This window comes from Staurois parvus, unplaced genomic scaffold (assembly GCF_062004578.1).
Source record: "Staurois parvus isolate SC_StPar_1 unplaced genomic scaffold, SC_StPar_1.0 ptg000006l, whole genome shotgun sequence".
Lineage (NCBI taxonomy): Eukaryota > Metazoa > Chordata > Amphibia > Anura > Ranidae > Staurois > Staurois parvus.
This window is the reverse complement of record NW_028317802.1, coordinates 13,071,413-13,094,971: the sequence shown is the minus strand read 5'-3', so window position 1 is coordinate 13,094,971 and position 23,559 is coordinate 13,071,413. Positions and strand designations below refer to the sequence as shown.

The window sequence follows — 23,559 nt, the reverse complement described above, 5'->3', positions numbered from 1 at the left end:
CTGAAATTTTTAGGTGGAGGGAAGTAAAAATTAAAAAACTAAAATAAAATGGTTGCATAAGTGTACACACCCTTAAACTACTTTGTTGAAGCACCTTTTGATTTTATTACAGCACTCAGTCTTTTTGAGTCTATCAGCACGGCACATCTTGACTTGGCAATATTTGCCCACTCTTCCTTGCAAAAACACTCCAAATCTGTCAGATTTAGAAGGCATCTGCTCTGCACAGCCCTCCTTCAGATCACCCCACAAATTTTCGATCTAATTCAGGTCTGGGCTCTGGCTGGGCCATTCAAAAACTTTTATCTTCTGATGCAGCCATTCCTTTGTTGATTTGGATGTATGATTTGGGTTGTTATGCTGAAAGATGAAGTTTCTCTTCATGTTCAGCTTTCTAGCAGAAAGCTGAAGGTTTTGTGCCAATATTGACTGGTATTGTGTCCTAGATTATAAGCTCCAAGGAGCAGGGCCCTCGAACCCGTGTATTTTATTGTATTGTTACTGTACTGTCTCATGTATTGTCTCCCATTGTAATGTACATCACTGAGCAAATTGTTGGCACCATATAAATGCTGTGTAATAATATTATTTGAAACTGTTCATAATTCCCAAATAAAATTAATAGTACTTGTGAGCCAAAATGTGGTACTCTCCCTGTGCAATAAACTTATAAGAATATAAAACAACTATTACATAAAATTGTGGCGCATCAACACTCAACACATACTCATTATCTGTATAAAATTAAAAATATCAAAAAATATATTTGTGTGTCCCCCTGATGAAGCCACGTGACCCTGTGGCGTAACGCATAGGGGAGGGGCTCTGACATCACAACGCTGAAGTGAACGAGCGGCAAGTACAAACTGAGGATCTGGGCACAAGTTCATCTGTATGATATCGACACTGGAAAGTGGGAGTGCGCTACATTTGTTTAATAAAAGCACTTGAACCTTAAAAGGATAAGGCACTATTGTTGCTCCTTTTTTCTATGATATCCCACTATACCAGGAGGAGGAAGTAATACACAGGTTTACCCCATCCATCCACTGAGGCTCAGTGTGGATAGTGAGGGAGACCCCTGGTGGCAGAAAATTGGTAGCACAAGCCTATCCACTTGTATAAGGAAATAAGTACTCAGCATGGAGATTACTACTTAGTCCTGATGGGACAAAATTTATTAGCCACTTAAGTTTGGCTAATTAGTAAGGTGAGCGTACATCTATTTCTTGAGCACTGGGAGTGTGGCACGGCACATCAATTGGCACTGGCAAGATTTAAAGCACAAAGAGGACTTTATATTCATTTTTGATCATATTATTTATATATTGCAATGCACAAGATATTGCACTGCTTGAAGCACAAGGTTTATTCACGTTAGCATTATTTAAACTCATATGTTTATGATTGATATTATTTATATTGTGGAGCGCAACACACTTAAATATATTTGTTCATAATTCCCCTCTACCTTGACTAAGGCCCCAGTTCCAGCTGAAGAAAAACAGCCCCAAAGCATAATGCTGCCACCACCATGCTTCACTGTGGGTATGGTGTTCTTTTGGTGATGTGCAGTGTTGTTTTTGCACCAAACATATCTTTTGGAATTATGGCCAAAAACATTCAACCCTGGTTTCATCAGACCAGAACACATTTTTCCTATATGCTTTTATAGGTCACATTAAAAAGGTTGACAAAAAGTTCTGAAATGATTTATCTTTGTCTAATTTTTTTACATCACAGAAACCTGACCTTTTTAACAGGGATATGTAGATTTTTTATATCAACTGTATAGTAAAGGTTACATTAGTCTTCCATTTGCTATACAGTAGTCCCTTTAAAGTGTTGCTAAGATCATGGGGTTCTATCATTAAACCCCTCCCCACAGGCCCGGCAGGCTTTGGTCATACACACATTGTTGTACATGTGAACATAAGATAACATATATTTTAATTTTCTAAGAACTAATAAATTTTATTGAATTCAGATTTTTGCCTCAATTCAGGATGGGTACTTACCAATTGGGGTTAATTATACCAACTATGTTTAAGTCATAAAATTGGTGGATATGATACAGTGCTGTGATTGTTATGTCATTATTTTGTCCTAGTTTGTGTAGAACAAGATCCTGAGGAAATGTCTCCCCCCCCCCCATGAACCACATCAGCCATTTTAAGACTAGGATCTTAAAAAGATACATGGTTATACCTAAAAGCGACATTCATTTTTAAGATTTAAAAGTCTTGTTTATTCAGGATATATGTAAGCAATAAATTATGTATTATATTCTCTTTTGTGCTATACCTTGGGAGGTACACTTACAATCCCAATTGTTGTGGTTATATTTAGTAGATAGGGATGGTACAAAAAAAAAAAAAAAAAAAAAAAAAAAAAAAGTATTAACCCCTTATCTTTCCTCCACATATGGAGTATGAGTATATTCAGTGGGTGTACACACCTTCTGTACTATGTGTTATCCAGCAGTTCAAGGTCTGATTGGAGTGTCTCCAGAAGATTGCCAAAATTAGAGAATACATTTTGTCCAAATATTCATAAAACCTATAAACACTAAAAAAAAAAAAAAAAGTTTGCCACATTATTGTATTTGCACACTTGCCTCTCTTTGGTCAGGTATGTAAAGCTGAAGAATTTCAGGGTGAATTACAAATATAGGGACTGAACCTGCACTTACTTTGTAATGGATGCAGCCAGTAATGACCCATGAAATGGCCCAATCTCCTCTGACACCTCCTCCTTGGTTAATATTGGCTTACTCTATCTGCTCACTAAACACTAGAGCCAGTTTACACCAGAATCCAGTGAAGAAGAGGCGTGAATGCGCTGCCTTCATGATCTGCATGGAGGTGTCAAATGTATTGCTACCTTAAAAACACAGATCACAAATGCAGTGCATTTGAAGGCACCAAATCACATGGTACTCCAGTATGCTTGTAGAAGCACTACTTAAATTGTTTCCATGGCACAGTGCAGACCATTCAAACAAATGGTCTGTCAAAGTGCACTGCATGGAAATATGCATTCCCATTGAGAACTGGCCCTAAAATAAGGCATAGCCCTCTTCCCTTATTTTGAAGGGACTCTTGGCTCATGTATGCTGTGAATTCATTAAATGTTTACTTTAGGAGATTGGATGGTGCCATTGTGTGGGGTGGATGGAGATTACACTAGGGTGCGTATATGGGGGAAGGTCGATTTGGACACACTGGGCATGGGATTCAGTCAGGAAGCCATGATTTAATTTAGAGGGAATTTTGTACATTGGTTTTGTAACAGTTTCTGTAATTTTGTTAATTTCAAAAATGATTTGATATACTTATTTGTGTTCCCCTGTCATTAAAGGGTTAACTATATGTGTGCCAAAAAGTGAATTTCACTAGGACAGTTGGCAACATGCTTTGAATAGACCTTTTTGGTCTGGCTGGGTTCACAATTTTTGGTGCACTCCCATTGACTTCTATTACAGTTTTCTGGAAGTGTCAGATGCATGAAACCAGTCTAATAGATGTCAACAGGTGTACACTTTGAACTGTGTAAAAAAAGGCAAAAATAATCCTGCACCCAAACCACAGCACATCAGGGTGAACCTGTTCAGTATATAAACTGAACAAAAAGGCAAGGAAATGTTTTCTACAGTGTAGAAGTACAGACATTAGCAGCACAAGGTCCACAAAACATAGGTCAGCAATAGTGTGTTGGTGCTAGTTGCTAGTGTTTGGCTATTGTGATGGAAGGATATTAAAAAAAAAAAAAAAACCCAAGCAAGTTAATATGAATAAAAAGTTTATTTTACAAATAAATAAAAGTGTAAAACCATACAAAGATCAGTTAAAACAAACAGTACTACATCTTCGGCATGGAAAGTGTGATCTCATCTAGGGTTGCCAGGTAATCCGGGAGTATACTTGACATATCTGAAAAAATACAATGTTACTTTGAACCAAATTCAATTCTCTGCAAAACAGGGTTCTGATATAAAGCCAATTGTAATCCACTTCTCACCAGCAAAGTTGTGAAGCCACCACTGCAGTTAAATAGCTTTCTGCCTGACAGGTCTTTTAGTACCATGAAACCATTGTACAGTTGTGCTGCACATTTTACCTCAACTAGGCATGTCCTTGTGATAGATTACACACAACCAAAACACTTAGAATTGCTCCCAAAGCAACATTTCCAGAAGGGGGGGGGGGGGAAGCTGCATATTCAACAAAAAACTCTTGCAATAGTTGAAACCTCTATACTGCATTATGAGCTACTGAATTCTGATGTACCAAAAGTACCATAAGGCATTACACAGTCAGAAAATACTTCATTAGCCAACGCCGCCCCCCCCCCCCCCCCCCAGGCTATGCACATGCACCCACATTGTTAAAAAAACCCAACACAAGGCCACCTTCCATTGCACTGGTTTAGTTCTGACACCCATGCACCCACTGTACAGGCTTTAGAATGGACACATTAGCATGGGCACCCTGGCTGGTCTGCAGCCTGATAAGCAACAAACTAAGATGCATTGTGTTTTATCCAAAGGAGCTACTGTAGCTCAGTTGCTAGAAAGGTGTCAGGACTACACAGGCCAGCTGTTGCTCCCTACATACACTGGGCCTTGGCCCATGGCCCTGTTACCAGGTTTCTTCCTGAAGGCATGCGATAGGTCCTGACCACTGCAGAACATTCCACAAAAAGTGCAGTTTAATTGCTCTGGCTCATCTAGCCATTGCAATTTGGCCCTTGTCAAAGTTGCTCAGATTCCTAAAATTTGCTCTTATGCTTTCAAAACACTTCCAACTTCAGGGACTGGTTCACTTTGTGCCTAAACTATCCCACCCACTTTCAGATACCATTGTAACAACTGTTATTCATTTTAGCAGTTAGTGGTCATGTTATGGCCAATTGGTGCATGTAACCTCAGCATTGACAAAGTGACTATACATACAACTAGTGCTTAATAGGAGCATCAATTTGAAGTCAATTGAAAATTAAGATGGTAATAAGTTAGTATAGCTATATTTAAACAGTTGGAGAGTGATGAGGCTGAAGCATTATGGGTGGAACTGCACACTATAAAAGGTAATCATTGGAGTTTGTTATAGGCCTCCCAGTGTTGAGGAGGTGGAGACTGAGCTCCTTGCACAGATTGAAAGGGCTGCAACAGTGATAATGGGGGATTTTAACTACCTGGAAATTGACGCGCAATTTTACTGCAAGAACAGTTAAACTTTTTAAACCTACTACAGGACAATTTTATGGTACAGTTCATAGAGGCCCCTACTAGGAATGATGCCCTGCTGGACCGGGTAATCTCAAACCATGCAAAGATTACATATGTCCATATAAGTAGATAACTAAATAGTTTAGTGCTAATAACTAAATAACTGTGCATAACACAAATGTAACAAAATATGATAAATAAAAAAAAAAAAAAATCACATGTGGCACACAACCAGCATTCTCTGGCATTTTTACTTAAATAAATTACTGATTTACACTATGGAGGATCTTTGTTTCTATTATGATCCTCTGATGTGAGCAGCACTGCAAGATTATCCAGTGATTGGAGTTCAGGAGGAATATTGGCACTACTAATGCGGTCATCTTTCTAAGAACGCGGTAGTTCCTGTGAGGAACGTGGTTGATCCATTAAGCAAGCTGGCCTGTGTAATCACTAAGGAGGTGAGGGGGCACTCAGGCCATTTAAGGATTTCTCAATTGCTGGCACGAGTTTCGCTTTGACGATTTGCGGTTTTATTCGTGTTCACAAGAGTTTGTCAGAGTGGACTTTTTTTATGGACTGATCATTTATGTATCACATTGTTTGTTTTGCTGTGATTAAGTGTTTTGTAACACATCATTTTGTACTAGTTTTTCCCCATTAGAGGTTGCACCTTTATATTTTTTATAGGTTGGTTTGCTTTCCACTGAGAAGGGAGTCACTTTATTCACTGATTATATTTGTGTTTTGATTGGGGGTGGGGGGTTTGCCTGTGTATCCACTTCACAGGTTTTGTAGTTATATGCACTTTGTGTGCCACGTGATTTAATTTTTATCATTTTGTTATGTACAGTTATTAGCGCTACACTATTTAGTTATACCAATAAGTGAAACAAATAGATGAGTGGGTGTGAGCAGCTTAGGGATTATCCATTGAAGCGCAGGAGGATTTTTCTATATATTATGTCCATATAAGAACATCTGGATAGCAGTAACCATAACATAATTTAATTTATTGTTAGCTGTAAACAGCAAGCACATACAGGAAAAATAGTTCAAAATTTGGAGAGCAGCTTTCAGCCGTGGAAAATTAGCTCTTAAGACTTGACTGGGAGGGAATATTGGCATCAATGAACACAGAAATAGGAGTTCAAAAAGACTGAACACATGGCAAAATATATTCCCATGGGCAGCTAGTTTAAAAGGCTAAAAATCAAACCTATGTGGCTTATGGCCAAAGTTTAAATAAAAAAAAAAAAAAAAAGTCTAGTCCAAGCATGTAGGCCCTTTACAAAATAATCTAGAGTGGGTGACTTGGGGGACAAAGAAAAGCCAAATTTATTAAATACCTTCAGCTCCATGTATACAAAAAAGGAGCATAGGGGAGCTCTTGTCCATAATGGGCATGGTATTGATACAGCTCCAGATGATCCACATTGGCTCAAAATTGATAGGATCCAAAAATATTTCGACAGAAGGTAAATAAAACAAATGGATGGCATACACCCACAGGTCCTTAAAGACTTTAGCTCTGTAATTTCAAAGCCATTGTTTAAATTTTTTGGGGAGACTCAATGACTGGCATAGCACCACTGAATTGTCATAAGGCCAATGTGGTGCCTATATGTAAAAAAAGTCAAAATCTTTACTAAGCAATTGTAGCCCTGTTAATTCAACTTCTATAGTTGGAGTTTAATAAGAGACCATAGTTTTCTGGAAAAAAATAAATAGATTTGACAACTTGTCTTTCATGAATCCATGCTGTCTGTTGCTTTAAATTTGTTTTTTGTATTGGTGAGCAAAACCTTGTAGAGAGGATGGGGGGGCAGGCAGATGTGGTATACTTGGATTTTACAAAAGCGCTTGACAGTTCCCCACACACAGCTAATGCTTAAGGTAAAGTCTACAGGCTCGGAAAAATCTGTATGTAAAATGCATAGAAAACTGGCTAAAAGTTCATATTCAGAGTCGTGGTTAATGACTCACTCTGAATGGTCTATGGTTGTTCGTGGTGTACCCCATGATTCAGCGTTGGGATCCTTAAGTTTTACTACATTTATAAACAATATAGGGTCTGGGATTAATACCAGTTCAGTCTTTGCAGATGACACCAAGCTGTGCAGTGAAATAACGTCCTTCCAGGATATTTCCAACTTACAAGCCGACCTCAATGCACTGTTTAATTGGGCAACTATGTGGCAAATGAGGTTTAATGTTGATAAATGTAAGGTTATGCACTTGGGGCTACAACTATGCATGCATCATACGAACTAGGGGGGGGGGTACAACTGGGGAAATAAATTGTGGAGAAGGATCTGGGAGATCACAAGCTTAATAATGGCATGCAATGCGAAGCTGTTTCTTAAGCGAGCAAAATCCTCGCTTGTATTAAAAAGGTATAGACTTCAGAGAGATTTTACCTCTGTACAAATTAGTAAAACCTAATCAGGAATATGCAGTTCAATTTTGGGCACCAATTCATAAATATTGGGGAACTAGAAGTTACAGAGAAGGGCAACCAAACTGATAAGAGGTATGGAGGAGCTCAACTATGAGGAAAGATTAGAGGAACTAAATTTATTCAGGAGGAGATTAAGGGGGATATGATCAACATGTATATATAAAATCAGTGGTTCATATAGAGAACTCTACCTCAGGGGCCGGGATGAAGCACGACAGGTAAGCGAACCCCCCTGCCTGTCTCCCTACAGAGGGGGAGGGCCTGTAAAGAAGGCCATGGGGGGTAGCCACCAGGCCGCACCTGACACCTCATCTGCCATTCCCCCCCTCCGACTACCAGGCTCACCCAGTCCTGACTGCACCTGAACTGGCCACCACAACGTGTCTCCCCACTGGAGGAAACACTGAAACTAAAGTTGTGAGGGGAGAGGCAGGCCTTTTGTTTTGGGTGGAGGGGGTTTTCTCAGGTGGGGAGGAGCAGAGGTCTCTTGAGGTGCTGTCCTGAAAGACAGAAGGAAGAAAAAAAAAAAAAAAAAGTTAGTTAAAACCAACCTGATTCCCAGCTAAAGACTGGAATATCCATTGGTGCTGGCTCCAAGGTTGACAATGCACCAAACTTTGCAGCCTCATTTTCATACACAATAAGGGGAACTCCAGCAAGGTAGAGATGGCTCAATTTATGCTCTTCAGGAACATCAAACGTTTCAAACTCTAGAAGAGAAACATGGCTAGTCAAACTTTGACCCATTACTGATTTATCAAACAGCTTGCATGTTGCACTACTGGAAGGGTTGGATAGCATTTACTTGAGTCACTTGCCAAGACAACAGTTACAGTCTCAAGCATTAAAATTCAAGTGGACAAACCAGTCACTAGGTAATTCCATTTCAATGGTCTCTTAAGATATTTGCCTATTTACACACAAAAAAAAAAAAAAAAAAAAAAAAAAAAAGGGGGAAGAACACAGGGCCCATTTGGAAGGACAAAACTCCTGGCATAAACTACAGGCTGTTTGGAAAATCTCAGTAAGCCTGAAAGACCACCAGTAAACACTTGCCTTCAGGATGGTAAGGAAGACACTTTTCAATCTCTGGGTAACTTTGCTTGCTGGGTTTGAAGCAGGCTTCAGAAATCTAAAATTGAACATGCAACAGTTTAGTAAGGGCAGCAGTTTCCACCCAACCGTAGATTAGATACATATTAGGCCCAGCCTAGTCTTAGCTGCGGGCAGAGTTGGGAATTAAAATTTGGGTTTCTAATGTGCCCCCCCACTGGAGAATGTCCCCCCCCAGTTCTGAAGCTGCATAATTAAGAATGTCTCCAGGAGAAAATTAAATCAAACCTAATACTTTCCTAGAATGAAAGTTTTTTTTTGTTTTACCTGGTGTTGGCTTTAAATACAGTAATTCCCTGATTGTTAGCTTGATCTTTGTAGAGACACTGCAGTGTCTGGGTGAGGCATTTCAGAGAAATACCATTATTGCCACTAGATGAAGCCAACAGTCATTGGAAGTCAAATAGTCAATTTGCTGAGAATGGGAAAATGCCAGTCATTTGGGCAAAGATTTCCCATAAATGGATCCCTTAGTGTTGCCCATTACAGCCCAGTCAGCATACATACTGCATCCATCAGCTACATATGGTTAGTACGTTGAAGCACTGTGCCAAAGTGTAAACTGGGTGGTACATGCAAAGTTGAATGGGCAGGTGTATTTTACTGCAGAAGAGACATTGTGCATCTCTTCTGCAAGAATAAAACTTTATACTGAAGAGCCTCTTTCCATGCGTAAGGCTGTTTGTGTCCATTAACTTTCTATTCTGGGGCACAGATGTGAAGATAGATCACCTATGGGGACAAACTAACCAAATATTTGGGAGGCGTAACAGGCCTGGTCATTTATGGACTAGTACCTGCTTGGTAACTGGTGCAGAATTCTTCACTCCAAGTGCCCCTTTCCCATGTGGAACTGCTGTGTTGACATTTCCCAGAGCTTTTCTTGGCTTCACAGTTCCAGAGCTGCCAAACACTTTTCCTGGTTGACTTTTAAAGAAGGGTTTTCCTTTACAAGAAAATAGGAATGTTAATTGCATGCTTGGTCCTGATACAGAGCTCCAGAAACCCCCCCCCCCCCCCCCAAACACAAAATACTCATTCCTCTCCCTGGCAGCTGCTGCTCTGCAAAATGCAGGAGCACTAGTCATAGATTGTACATAATATTGGCATGCTGTGACCAGCAGAGAGAAGTGTCTTTGGGGAACCAGTCATACAGCTTGGAGAAACCTGTGGGAGCGTGGAATAAGGCATTTCTACTTTTTCAAACCTCTTTAGACAAAAGTATTTACCCCAGGGGTACAGTACTTGCATACATTTTACAGCAACCTAGAATTGGTGTTTAGGACTGCCTGCAGTGTCTTGTAAAACTTTTAAGGCCAAATACTGCAAAATGTTTTATCTCTTCAGTGGGGAATCACCAGCACTGCTTGGGTCAATAGCTCAATTTGTCTAGGGGAGACCAGAATATGAACCTCCACTTCCCAGGAGATAGCACTCCCATACTTGGCAGTGAACTGCCCCTTGGCATTATATCCAATGCTGGGCTATGTACCCTACCTTGATCTCAATGTCAGGACCCAAGAAAATTGGAGCATGGAGAAGGGGGAAGATACTTTGTTCTTCTAGACATCCGCTGCACTGGATATTTTGTGTTGCCTGGAGTTTAACTTTAAAGCAGCAACAGTCTCAAAAAAAAATTTAAACACAACAACCATGCAGCACACATTTGTCAGTACAGACAACTTAATGGAAGTCTTGGATATGCAAATGCCACCCAGAGTACAAGAGACATTGATATTACTTGAATCTTGGTGTGCTTTGTACTTCCTCCAGAAGTGTGCAGTGTTCCAGTGTGAAAAACGTGGATATGCAGAAATCTTCCTGTAATAAAGACTGGTCACTACTGCTGTATTGGTGACTTCGTTGCTCTGACCCCTCCTTGTATTTTTCTGCAGACAGCCTGTAGCAGGTAGAGTCTGCTCTCCTCCCCCATCTCTGCTCAGGCCATCTACAGTACAGCAATTGTCACTGCTATTTTAACAAAGCAATATCTGGTTTGCAAAGGCATTTGCTACCAATAAAGTGTATTTAGATCCTCTGGCTATTGAATATACAGTATCTCACAAGTGATTACACCCCTCATTTTTGTAATTATATTATATCTTTAAGTGACAACACTGAAGAAATGACACTTTGCTACAACGTAAAGTAGTGAGTTTACAGCTTGTATAACAGTGTAAATGTTGTCCCCTCAAAACAACCATTACTATCTAAGGTCTAATCTGCTGGCAACTAAAGTGAGTACACCAAGTGAAAATGCCCAAATTGGGCCAATTAGCCATTTTCCCTCTCTGGTGTCATGTGACTGTTACATGACACCAGAGGTGTGAATGGGGGGGGCAGGTGTTAAATTTGGCATCATCGCTCACTCATACTAGTCACTGGAAGTTAAACCTGGCATCTCATGGCAAACAGAGAAAAAAAAAAAATTAATTGTACCTCTACAATAAGATGGCCTAGCCTATAAGATTGCCAATACCCTGAAAACGGAGCTGCAGCACCGTGGCCAAGACTATACAGCAATTTAGCAGGACAGGTTCCACTCAGAACAGGCCTCGCCATGGTCGACCAAAGAAGTTGAGTGCCAGTGCTCAGCGTCATATCCAGAGGTTGTCTTTGGGAAATAGACATACGAATGCTGCCAGCATTACTGCAGAAGTTGAAGGGGTGGTGGATTCAGCCCATCAGTGCTCAGACCATACGCCACACACTGCATCTAATTGGTCTGCATGGCTGTCATCCCAGAAGGAAGCCACTTCTAAAGATGCACAAGAAAGCCCACAAACAGTTGGCTGAAGACAAGCAGACTAAGGACATGGATTACTGGAACCATGTCCTGTGGTCTGATGAGACCAAGATAAACTGATTTGGTTCAGATGGTGTGAAGTGTGTGGCGGCAACCAGGTGAGGAGTACAAAGACAAGTGCGTCTTGCCTACAGTCAAACATGGTGGTGGGAGTGCCATGGTCTGGGGCTGCATGAGTGCTGCTGGCACTGGAGAGCTACAGTTCATTGAGAGAACCATGAATGCCAACATGTACTGTGACATACTGAAGCAGACCATGAACCCCTCCCTTCAGAGACTGGGCTGCAGGGCAGTATTCCAAGATAACGAACCCAAACACTTCCAAGACGGCCACTGCCTTGCTAAAGAAGCCGAGGGTAAAGGTGATTGCTTGGCCTAGCATGTCTCCAGACCCAAGCCCTACTGAGCATCTGTGGGGCATCCTCAAACGGAAGGTGGAGGAGCACAAGGTCTAACATCCACCAGCTCTGTGATGTCGTCATGGAGTGGAAGATGACTCCAGTGGCAACCTGTGAAGCTCTGGTGAACTCCATACCCAACAGGGTTAAGGCAGTGTTGGAAAATAATGGTGGCCACACAAAATAGACACTTTGGGCCCAATTTGGACATTTTCACTTAGGGGTGTACTCACTTTTGTTGCCAGCGGTTTAGACATTAATGGCTGTGAGTGTAAATTTACTGTTCCTTCAAAATGACTCAGTTATACAAGCTGTATACTCACTACTTTACATTGTAGAAAAGGGTCATTCTTTCAGTGTTGTCACATGAAAAAAATAAATTACAAAAAATGTGAGGGGTGTATTCACTTCTGTGAGATACTGTATTTAAATGAAAGTTTGTCTGAGTTGAGCTTTAGGCAAGCTTAATGAGGCTTTGTAAATGCTTACTGTGCCCTTTAATGTCTATTGATGGCGACTGCATTGCCTAGTGTTCAGGTGAGATTTAAACCTCTCATTTCATAGCACATTTGCAGTCTACAGAGATTATATAGCAACATAAATTAGGTCTTTCCCCCCCCCCCCCCTTTGATATTCACACCCAACAAAAGTCTAAGTGCAAAAATCATCTGAAACAAAAACACTGTCACCCAGCCCAGCAGGGAAAGTACCATATAAAGAAACTTGTAGGTGAGCCATTGATCCATGCTGCCCTAACACACTGGGCTTCTAGGTATTTGGGGAATGCATGCGACATCTGCCATAAGCATGTTTGGGTCTGAGCGACAAACTACCAGCCCTAGCCACTGTCACCAAGCACTGGGGTATGGTTAACCATATTACTTCCAGCCTTCTTCATATCCATACATTTTTACTACAATGATTTGACTTCCTGTTACATGATGGCTACATTCATTCTCCATGACCCCCACTGTGTGTAGGAACATAGCCTATGTTGCTTGAGATGGACTAAGGGATGTGTAGTTTGCATAGAGTAATGCACATGATCACAACCAATGTGCATTGCTCATACCAAATGAAAACAAGAAATGTGGGGAAAGGTTCAGCAGTACAAAGGATGTACAAATCAACAAATTGAATTGGATCATTACATGTGGATTTGTGTGGATAATTTTTGGAGAAACATTGATTTGAGTCACTTTAAGCAACCCTGTCCATAAACCTCTGCAGAAACCGCAGACATGGGGTACCAAGTGAGCAAAAGTCACTGGAATACTCACCAGTGTTTGCTGGTTTAAGATGATCCTTCAACAGTGTAGTAGGACAAACAACTCCATTCTCTTGATCAACAAAAATCACAGTTGCCATGCTTCACTTTATTCAAAACTAAGAAAGAAAAAAAAAAAAAAAAAAAAAAAAAAATTTAGATTGTTAACTTGAAAAGGAGATAGGAAGGAATCCACAACATCCGTTTCACAATAGTAACACTACAGGACAGGCTGCTAAAATCAATCCTCCCAATACCACCTCCTTGGAACAACTTCGCAGGGCCATTCAATATATTTGCTATTTCAGGAAGGCCTCTCCACCAAGTTAGTGATATTAAAAGGTTTGCTTTTTTTCATAACACATGTAATTTACTGCTCTGCAATGGGTTTGCACAGAGCACCCCCAATCCTCTTCTCAGGTCCCCCACCGGCACTCCTGGCCCCTCTCTGCCTAGTGCCCCCATAGCAAGCAGCTTGCTATGGGGGCACCTGAGCAGGCTCACTCCTGAACCACTGCTGTGTGAATTCCTACATGGAGTGCAGCTCAGCCTTGCCCCGATCTCTCATTTAATTGCTGGCTGAGATGGACAGTAGTGGCAGCCAATGAGGAGGGAGAGACCTAGAAAAGCAAAAGCACTCATGCACACCCCCCACTTCTCACTGGCTGACAGCAGCAGGGGCCATTGGGCTGGGAGTGGGTAAGCCAGCTGCCAGTCTGACAACTGAGTGAATCCTGACATTGTTGGGATCCTTCCAGAGCTTGGAGCAGCTCTGTTGATGTCCGTAAACTTTAGCCTGCTGATGGTTGATTCTATGTCACAGGAGAGGGAACGCAAGTGCACTCCTGTGACCCAGAAGAGAAGTAAAAAAAGATTTGGCAACACTCCACCTAATACATTAAAGCCCCTTTCTGGAATAAAGCTTTTCCCCACAAACTCAAGGATGCCATCTCTGGGAGTTTGAGCCAGGCTTGGGGGAGGGTGGGGCCTGCACCTGCAGCAAAGGCACTGCCCAACTTTAGTAAAGGCAGTTTACCAAAAGTGCCCATGCAGATTATGGGCACCTGTAGAGAAAGGTCAAAGGCATCATTTACATGAAGTAAAGCTATAGAGTCACAACAAAAACCACCAGCTCTAGATTTTTATTAATAAAAGGAGTGATGAATATTACCAGTTTACATGGTGAGGGAAAGGTTTGTTTAAAGAGGTTGTAAACTTAGGCCTTGTATAGACTAGCGGTTGGAGGGTGGCAAAAATGTGTGGTCAAGCTGCATCTTTGCAGCCCACCAACTGCCCCCCCTTAAGCTGCAATAGGCAGCAGATGGGGATGTCATGACACAGCATAGTTGACATGATGTCTATTGTTCAGTGGGTGGCAAGCTTGCCAAATGCTACACATGCAAGTCAATGGGGAAAAAAAAAAAAACTCCAAACGCCCTGCAGCAGAAATGGGATTAAAAAGGTGGTGAAGTAGAAGTCAGCAGACTGGGGTCTTTGAAGGAGGTTAAAGTTTGGCGTCTTTGAGAAAATGGTGGAGATCCATCTCCAGTACGCTGTCCTCTAGTTGGTCTGGTCAACTCATTGACTGGGTAGTTGTAGACAAGTTTGTGTCTAAGGTCAGCTGTGATGGTTCCCAAGGCAGTGTTCTGCAGCTGGAGGCATTAACTTAGCTATCTGGTGCCAAAGACACAAGGATTTGTTATACCTATTAGTTATACCTTCAAGGACCTGCAGCTTCATTTGATGTGTAATGTTTTTGTTATATTATTTTGTACAGTATTGTTTATAATGAAGGTCACTATGGCCATTTAACGCAAAAAAAAAAAAAAAAAAAAAAAAAAAAAAAAAAAAAAAAAAAAAAAAGAAGTGGTGAGGAGGCATTGCTTCCCAACCACCTGTCAGAAGTCTCTGGAGAGAGGTCCTAATGCAGATCAGGCTTCAGCAGGAAGGGACATTTAGACACCTGTCCAAATTTAGCTTAACCCAGTGAAGTGAACAGCCTCAGGTGATAACACAGATGAAACAAATCCTCATATGCAAGTTGTACCTGTTTACCGTCTTCTCAGCTGTTAAAAGTGCAGAATTTTTAAAGCTTGTCTGAGGTTTCAGAAAAAGGGGACCGAGAGCTGAAATTACACTGCAGAACTCAGAGCTGATTGGAGGGAAGAGATACCCCCTCTACACAGCAACAGCTGTCAATCACAGGCCCTCCCAAGTTAGCTTTTTACCTCTTGGTGTCAGGAAAACATGTCAGAATTGACAATGTAGATAGCAAAGCAGTTAGGCAGCAGACAGGAGTGACAATATAGAGGGATATGCGCTGTTCAGGTTTCATGTCTGAGTATTGCAACCACTTTAAAGCGTGCCTAAAAAGGACAAACATCCTAGATTGTAAACTCAAAAGAGCAGGGCCCTCAAACCCCTCGTGTATTGTATTGTTACTGTCTTGTCTCATGTTCTGTCCCCCTTGCTACTGTACAGCACTGAGCATACCCTTTGGCACTATATAATTTGTAAAAATCTGGAAATAGTAAAGAGATAAAGCAGTCCCAGAGTCACATGGCTGTGTCCCCATTAACCACTACTGGGCACTTGTACCACCTTCCTGCCTAGACCAATTCGCAGCTTTCAGTGCTATTGCACAGTCATGCAACACTGCACCCATATTAAATTTTTATCTTTTACAGAAATAGAGTCTTTTGGTGATATTTACTTACTACTGGTTTTTTATACTATACAGACAAGAAAAAAAGCATCTTGTTCTACTAGAACCAGCTGTGTTTGAATGCGCATGGTCAGACCTTTACGTACATCAGAGAGTGAAGGACTGGAGGAGAAATATTTGATACAGAGTCAGCCAAGAGAACTCAGCCTCACTAACCGTCATCCGAACAGGGCTATACATACCAGCCAACCCACTCACCACTCCGGGGACACAAACCCCGCCGCCCCGCACACTCACAGCGCCGTTCGCCTTACCCGGAAAAGCTCAGCTACACCTCCAATCCAATTACGACCAGAACACACAAAGTCTCCGCCTCCCCCGCCAGGCTTTAAATTCAACAGCAACTCCTTCATTGGCTGCACCGTGAGGCTGTTTTCCTTTGATTGGCCAAGTGCTCCAGTGGCGGCTTCTTTTTATTGGATGAGTTTTAGCCGCACCATGGAGATACCACGTATGTGTGTTTGTGTGTACAACTGTGCTGGGCTGAGAGGTTTAACAAGGGGGGGCTGGAAGAATTTGAGGTCACTTGGCAGTGGGCAGCAACTGCATCCCTGCTATTCTAGATTGGTAATAAGATTTGCCGGTAGAGGTAGCGACATGGGGGACGGGGAAGCCGTCAGGAATACAGGCGTGCTAAAAACTGTTAGTTATAGAGTGCAGAGGGATAAAACGTGTTAGGTTTTTGCTGCTGTTAGTGAATCAGGAGGATTAGCTAGCTTTAATTGGCATAATTACCGTTATCCCTGAAGCTGAAAGAAAATATCACATTTTTGGGTTGTCACCAGAACAGGAAGAGGAGAAATCATCCAATGAGGACACTAGTTCTGGTGACAACCAGGGATTTTCACTTCCTGTGCAGTGTGACTCCTAGAGCTCTGTATTATCAGATGGATTGGGGACCGTAGAAGGGGAGGATCAGAGAAGACCGGATCAAACAGCCTTTTACACAATAGAGGATTAACCCCTTAGCAGGGGCAGACTGACAACTCATGGGGCCCCCGGGCAATAGGGGATCATGGGGCCCCTGTGTCCTTGCCCACACTCAAAGCACACCCAAAAAAAGCCTATAAAAAGGTACCAGGGGCATTTCATGGGGCCCCCTACTGACCTCGGGCCCTTGGGCAGTGCTCAAGTGGTCAGTCCGCCCCTGCCCCTTAGGTTTCACAGTTAGTATAACAAGCATGCTTTAATCAATGCATATACAGATTGATTTTACTGTTTTAGTTTTAGTAACACTTACCCTAGGTTCACACAAGCGATTTCCACAGCATTTTGCGGAAACACACTTCACTGGAACTCTTCCTCTCTTTGAAATAAAAATATAAGGTTTGCCTTTAGTTCTAACTTAAAGTGGTAGTGAAGTCTTTTTTCTTCACTTGTACCTACAGGTAAGCCTATAATAAGACTTCCCTGTAGGTACTGTAAATATATCTTAAACGTGCATAGTTTAGGAGATCTTTACTTGTAAAAGACACCGGCGCATGCATTCTGCAGGAACAGCATGTCTGTGCCATTCCTTCAGAGCTGTGCGTCATAGAAATTTCCTCCTGTACGCATGCGCAGGAGTGACGTCATCGTGGCTCGACCATTCAAGCTGCAGAACTCGAGAACCCAGAACAAGGACTGAGTGAAGATGGAAGCCCTGTCAGCGGTGACAGCGTGCCACTGGAGAGCTTTGTTTTAAAGGATAAGTTCACCTTTGACAACATGTTACATGTTCCACCTGTTTTTAGGGTGGAACCAGTGGTGTATTTAGGTTTTGTGCTGCCCTAGGCAACAAAAAAATCGGACACCACCCCTCCCCAGCAGAGAGAGCCTAAAATTGACCAACAACACAACACCCCTGCCCCCCCCCCCCCCACCTGAGAGAGCCTTCCACTAACACACATCCCCCCCCTTCCCGGAGAGAAAGTCACTCACCTTCACAACTCTGGAAATCCCTGGGAATGAGAGTCGGGCTCTGCATACACCATCAAGCAGTCTCTCTTGACTCCCACCTGGTCCCCTTGCTGCAGCTGTCCCTTCTTCCAGGGGGCAGTGCTGCCCCCCTGAAAAATGCCACCCTAGGCAAATGCCTTGTTTGCCTTGTGGTAAATACACCCCTGGGTGGAACATGTAACATTCTCATGGCCGCCACCTGCCGCTTCCCCTCCCTCTGACAGTATGGGGAGAAGTCTCCTCATACTATCTGTCAGATTTGAAACCAGTGCAGCCGTGCAGGGCTCCGCCCACACAGCAGCATCATTCAATCATGGACTTCCATGAATGAATGAACTGCAAGTCCCAACAGCCTTAGCAGCTGTGGGCTTGTAGTTTTCAATGAACTACCACGGTGCTGTGGAGTGCTATGGTAGTTCATTGAAGCTTCCTGTCGGAATATCTGCTTGACCGTACATCCAGTACTGCAAGCAGATATTCTGACAGGTCTGCAGGAGACCTGCATGGCATCAGCAATCTACTGAGCACTGGTGCAATGTAGGTCTCCTGCAACCCTGTCAGAATATCTGCTTGCCATACGGGATAAGTTCACCTTTTAGACAAAAATAATAAATGCACATTTTTTTGCAGGTAAAAAAAATGCATTTATTATATTTGTTTAAAAGGTGAACATATCCTTTAAGGTAAGGTTCACATAATGTTCTGGTACACAATGCATACTAGTACATTGTGACATTGTCTTGCAGGGTCTTTTTTTTTTTCAAGAAAAGGTCAGGGTTTACTACCACTTTAAAGCAGTAATAAACTCTTAAAAAAAAAAAGTTTCCCCCTGCAGAGCAATATCATAATGTTTATTATGAGAGGGTTACCTTGAAATGAAGCCTTCCAGCTGCATGCTGTCACCACTGACAGGGCTTCCATCTTCATCCAGTCTTCCATCTGGGTTCTCGAGATCTGGCCAAGCCACGATGACGTCACTTCCGCACATGCACACGGGAGTCTCGGTGGTGGCACACAACTATGAAGGAAATGGCACGGGTATGCTGTTCCTTCAGAGTGCATACACCGGTGACGTCACAGGCTGCTGCTCGGTAGAATATCTCCTAAACGTTGCACGTTTAGAAGATATTCATTTTGCCTACAGGTAAGCTTTAGTATAAGCTTACCTGTAGGTAAAAATAGAAAATGAGAGTTTACTACCACTTTAATTTCGGGGTGCACAGAAGAGACAAGACATAAGGTACCCTTGAAGACAGGGTGTAGCTGAGTACCTTGTATTGAGAGGAAATGCTCACAGACAGTTATAGTGTACCAGTACAGTAATGTCTTTTATAGAGCTCTTGCACAGTTGGTTTGCAGTAAAATATAAATGAATCTTCAGCACTGACATCAACAGTCTAAAGAATATACAGTCTCTCAGCATTTACAGTATATGTTACCAGAGGGCGGCGTCTGTCACCAGAGCAGAGGTAGTGTCCCTTTTAGGCATAGGCAGTCTGCACTGGCTGCTCATCTCCACACTGCTCACCGGGGGACAACCCCAATTTCAAAAAAGTTTGGAAGCTGTGTAAACTATAGATAAAACAGAATACACTGCTTTGCAAATGTAATAGAACCATATTTTATTCACAAAAGAAAATATTACAAATGTTTAAACTAAGAAAATGTACCATTTTAAGAAAAAAAAATTATAAAAAATAAAAATAGTAATTTTGAAATTGATGCACACATCTCAAAAAGACAGGGCCACATGGACCACAGTGTATTGTCCTCTCTTCTTTTAACCACTTGCTAACCGCGCTATAGCTGAATGACGGCTACAGTGCGGTTGTTCAGTTCTGGGAGGGCATCATATGATGTCCTCTCAGAACAAGCCCTCCCGCACGCCCCATCGGTGCACATCTGGCGATCTCCATGATCTCTGCGTCCTACGGACACATCTGATCATGTGATGAGGTAAAAGGCCAATCATAGTGGCCTTTTAGCACGTGATCAGCTGTGTCCAATGACACAGCAGATCACGGAGTAAATACAGTTGCTGGTTATCAGCAGCACTTTCCTCACACTGTCACAGCGTGAGGAAAGTACTGCCGATAACCTGCAGTTGTCACAGAGCAGCTCGGCACTGATCAGTGCTCTGCAGTGCTGCCCAGCAGTGTCACCCATCAGTTCTGGCCAGCGGTGCCGCCAGTCAGTGCTGTCAGTCAACACTGCCTGTCAGTGTCGCCCATCAGTGTCGCCTATCAGTAACCATCATTGCTGCATTTCACTGCAGCATCATCAGTGCCTCCTCATCAATGCCCACCATTGTCGCCTCATCAGTACCACCTCATCAATGCAGCCTATCAGTGCTGTCTATCCATGCCACCTCATCAGTGCCCATCAGTGCTGCCTGTCAGTGCAGCCTCATCAACGTACATCAGTGAAGGAGAAAAATTACCTGTCTGCAAAATGTTATAATAGAAACGAAAAAAAACTTTAAAAAAAAAAAATGTTTTTTGCTTTTTTTTTTGTTTATAGTGCAAAAAATTAAAACACCCAGTGGCAATTAAATACCACCAAAAGAAAGCTTTATTTGTGTGAATAAAATGATAAAAAGTTCATATGAGTATAGTGTTGCGTGACTGCGCAATAGTCATTGAAAGTGCGACAGCGCTGAAAGCTGAAAATTGGCCTGGGCAGGAAGGGGGTTAAAGTGCCCGGTAGGCAAATGGTTAAAGCAGAACTACACAGAATCGAAGCACCAAATACACTGTTTAGTTCAGTTTTAATATGAAAAGAAAAGTCCCCCATCTACCCATGTCTCCATGCTTTATTTTGCTGAGAAATCACTTTTAAAAATGCCCCCCCTAGCATTTCTGGCCTTCTTGAGTAAGGGCAAATGATTCATGTAGCATTTACTTCCTGGAATCCATCCCCATCCCTTAGAACAGGCATGCAGACAGGAGGATGTGCTTAGCTGAGAAAGCCCCTCTCCCTCCCTGAGAAAGCCCCTCCTATGCCTAGGCCAGAAACCAGGAAGTAACTGAAGAAATATAAAAACAAAAGCATAAAACAAGTAAATATGGTATAGTTTGTTATCCATTTACTAATGTTAGTAGTATAAGGAATAAAAATAATGTTGATTGAGAGAGCAAATTACTACTTTAACAACACTCTGTAAATGTATGAGAACTGAGGAGATCATATGCTGGAGTTCTTGGAGAGGAACATTGTCCCATTCTTGCCTGACAAAGGATTCTAATTGCTTAACAGTCTTCGTTGTCATATTTTTAATTTCAAGATGCACCATTTAGTTTCTGTTGGTGAAAGGTTTGGACTGCAGGCAGGCCAGTTAAGCACCTGGATTCTTCTAGTACGATGCCATGCTGTTGTCATAGATGCAGTATGTGGTTTAGCATTGTCCTGCTAAAACCACAAGGCCTTCCCTAAAAAAGATGCCTTCTGGATGGAAGCATATGCTGCTCTAAAACCTGGATTTATCTTTCAGCATTGATGATGCCTTTCCAGATGTGCAAGGTGCCCGCCCCATATACACTAATACACCCTCAAACCATCACAGATGCAGGCTTTTGAACTGAAGCTTTTTTGAATTTTTGAGTGCTGATAACAAGCCGGAAGATTCCTCTCCTCTTTGGTCCAGAGAATGCAGCGCCCATGATTGCCAAAAAGAATGTCAATGGGCAGCACAGTGGCTAAATGGTTAGCACTTGCGCCTGGCAGTACTAGGGTCTTTGGTTCGAATCCCAGCCACAGCGCCTGTTCTCCCTCTGCCTGCGTGGGTTTCCTCCGGGTGCTCCGGTTTCCTCCCACACTCCAAAGACATGCTGCTACGTTAATTGGCTCCTATCTAAATTGTCCATAGTATGTATGTATAAATGTAAGTTAGGGACCTTAGATTGTACACCCCTTGAGGGTTAGGGACTGATGTGAATGTACAATATATATATGTAAAGCGCTGCGTAAACTGACGGTGCTATACAAGTACCTGAAATAAATAAATAAATGTCAAATTTCGATTTGTCTGACCACAGAACAGTTTTTCCATTTTACAACAGACCATTTTAAATCAGCTCTGGCCCAGAGAAGACAGCTGTGTTTTTGAATCATGTTCAGATATGACTTCTTCTTTGCATGATAGAACTTTAATTTCCATTTTTGAATGGTCCAGCGAACTGTCGTCACAGACAGTGAACTTGGAAGTATCCCTGAGCCCATGCAGTGCCTGTTTTTAATGCAGTTCCGTATGAGGGCCTGAAGATCGCAGGTATCCAATACTGTGTTTCATCCTTGTCCCTTGCACACAGAGGTTGTTCCAGATTTATCCTTTGCTGATTTTATGCACCGTATGATGGTATATTTAACCACTTAGTACCAGGCACTTATACCCCCTTCCTGCCCAGGCCAATTTTCAGCTTTCAGTGCTGTCTCAATTTGAATGATAATTGCATGGTAATGCAACACTGTTCCCATATGAAATTTTTATCATTTTTTTTTTCACACATAGAACTTTCTTTTGGTGGCATTTAATCACTACTGAGTTTCTTATTTTTTGCTAAATAAAACAAAAAACACCTGAAACTTTTGGGAAAAAAAAACGCACTTTTCTTCGTTTCTATTATAAAATTTTGCAAATAAATAACATTTCTTCATAAATTTAGGTCAAAATGTATTCTGCTACATTTCTTTGGTAAAAATAATAATAATTGAATTTGTATTTTTTTTTTTCAAATGTTTCTATTTTTTTTTATTTATTATTAAATTTCTTTTTTTTTACTATTTTATTATTCAGCACACTGTGACCAAAGCAATACAATGTTACCATAGTAACATTGAACTACTCTGGGCAAGTGATCAGGATTTTTTTTTTAAAACATTATGATTGCTAATACCAATGTATTTCATTGATATTTGCAATCAGTATTACTGAATGAAACTGATTCATTCAGTCTTTTGTTGTGATTAGCTGTGATTGGGCAAAGCTGATCACGATACAGATGGGTTGTGATTGGCCCTGTCTGTATCATGTGACTGCCTTGACCATTCACAGCTAATGACATAATTGCACACAAAGGATGGCATGACAGGAAGCCATCCATTGTATACAATTGACATGTGATCTGCTGTGATTGGTCACAGCGGTCACATGAGACTGGCAACGAGCCGGTGTAGTGATACATCATTGGCTATGTCCCGTGGACACAGCCGGTGACAGATCACGCTGCTGCACGGCCCCATGGCCACGTGAATGACTTGTTTACAGAAGGACATCATACGACGCTCAGTTACAATGGCGAGTGTCCCGCCCAGCCGTTAATCTGCTATAGGCCGGGCGGGAAGGTGTTAAAGTGTTTACAATTTTACAATGAGAAACATTGTCAGGAATCTCAAGGTCCGCTGCGGCGCACGGGTCTGCGCATGCGCAGAATACCAATGCGCACCAGCATGCGGGCGCTAGGATATAGGCGACCGTGGCAACAATCGCGGCCGCGCATGGGCACTTGCGCACACAGACGCACGCCTGGCACCAATGACAGCGCAGGGCGCACTATTTAAACCGACCCCTTGCAATGCTCAAACTGCCATAAGGTTCTGTTCCTGAGATTGCCTTGTTGCCGACC

The 23,559-nt window shown here is 42.1% G+C and overlaps 1 protein-coding gene across 3 annotated transcripts; it reads right to left on the bottom strand.

Moving 5' to 3' along the window:
- Positions 1 to 3,784: 3,784 nt before the first annotated feature.
- On the bottom strand, positions 3,785 to 16,300 carry LOC149474358 (securin-like). Of its 3 annotated transcripts, none has more exons than XM_089662385.1 (6): positions 16,255 to 16,300; positions 13,289 to 13,394; positions 9,602 to 9,750; positions 8,748 to 8,823; positions 8,243 to 8,401; positions 3,785 to 3,932 (listed from the first exon to the last, which is right to left on the bottom strand). In XM_089662385.1, exons 2-6 carry the CDS (start codon positions 13,374 to 13,376, stop codon positions 3,862 to 3,864), a joined length of 543 nt encoding a protein of 180 aa, XP_089518511.1. In that variant the 5' UTR covers positions 13,377 to 13,394; positions 16,255 to 16,300; the 3' UTR covers positions 3,785 to 3,861. The 3 variants fall into 3 exon arrangements, with proteins under 3 accessions (XP_089518511.1, XP_089518444.1, XP_089518575.1); XM_089662318.1 differs by having other exon boundaries at positions 16,183 to 16,268; XM_089662449.1 differs by lacking the exon at positions 16,255 to 16,300 and adding an exon at positions 16,199 to 16,229.
- Between the last annotated feature and the right edge of the window lie 7,259 nt (positions 16,301 to 23,559).

Excerpts from the sequence above, each read along its gene's own strand:
- LOC149474358 (XM_089662385.1), bottom strand. The coding sequence starts at position 13,376 with ATGGCAACTGTGATTTTTGTTGATCAAGAGAATGGAGTTGTTTGTCCT. Across the intron at positions 9,751-13,288 it reads TCTTAAACCAGCAAACACTG|GAAAACCCTTCTTTAAAAGT; the intron begins GTGAGTATTCCA and ends TTTCTTGTAAAG. Across the intron at positions 3,933-8,242 it reads AGTCTTTAGCTGGGAATCAG|ATATGTCAAGTATACTCCCG; the intron begins GTTGGTTTTAAC and ends GTATTTTTTCAG.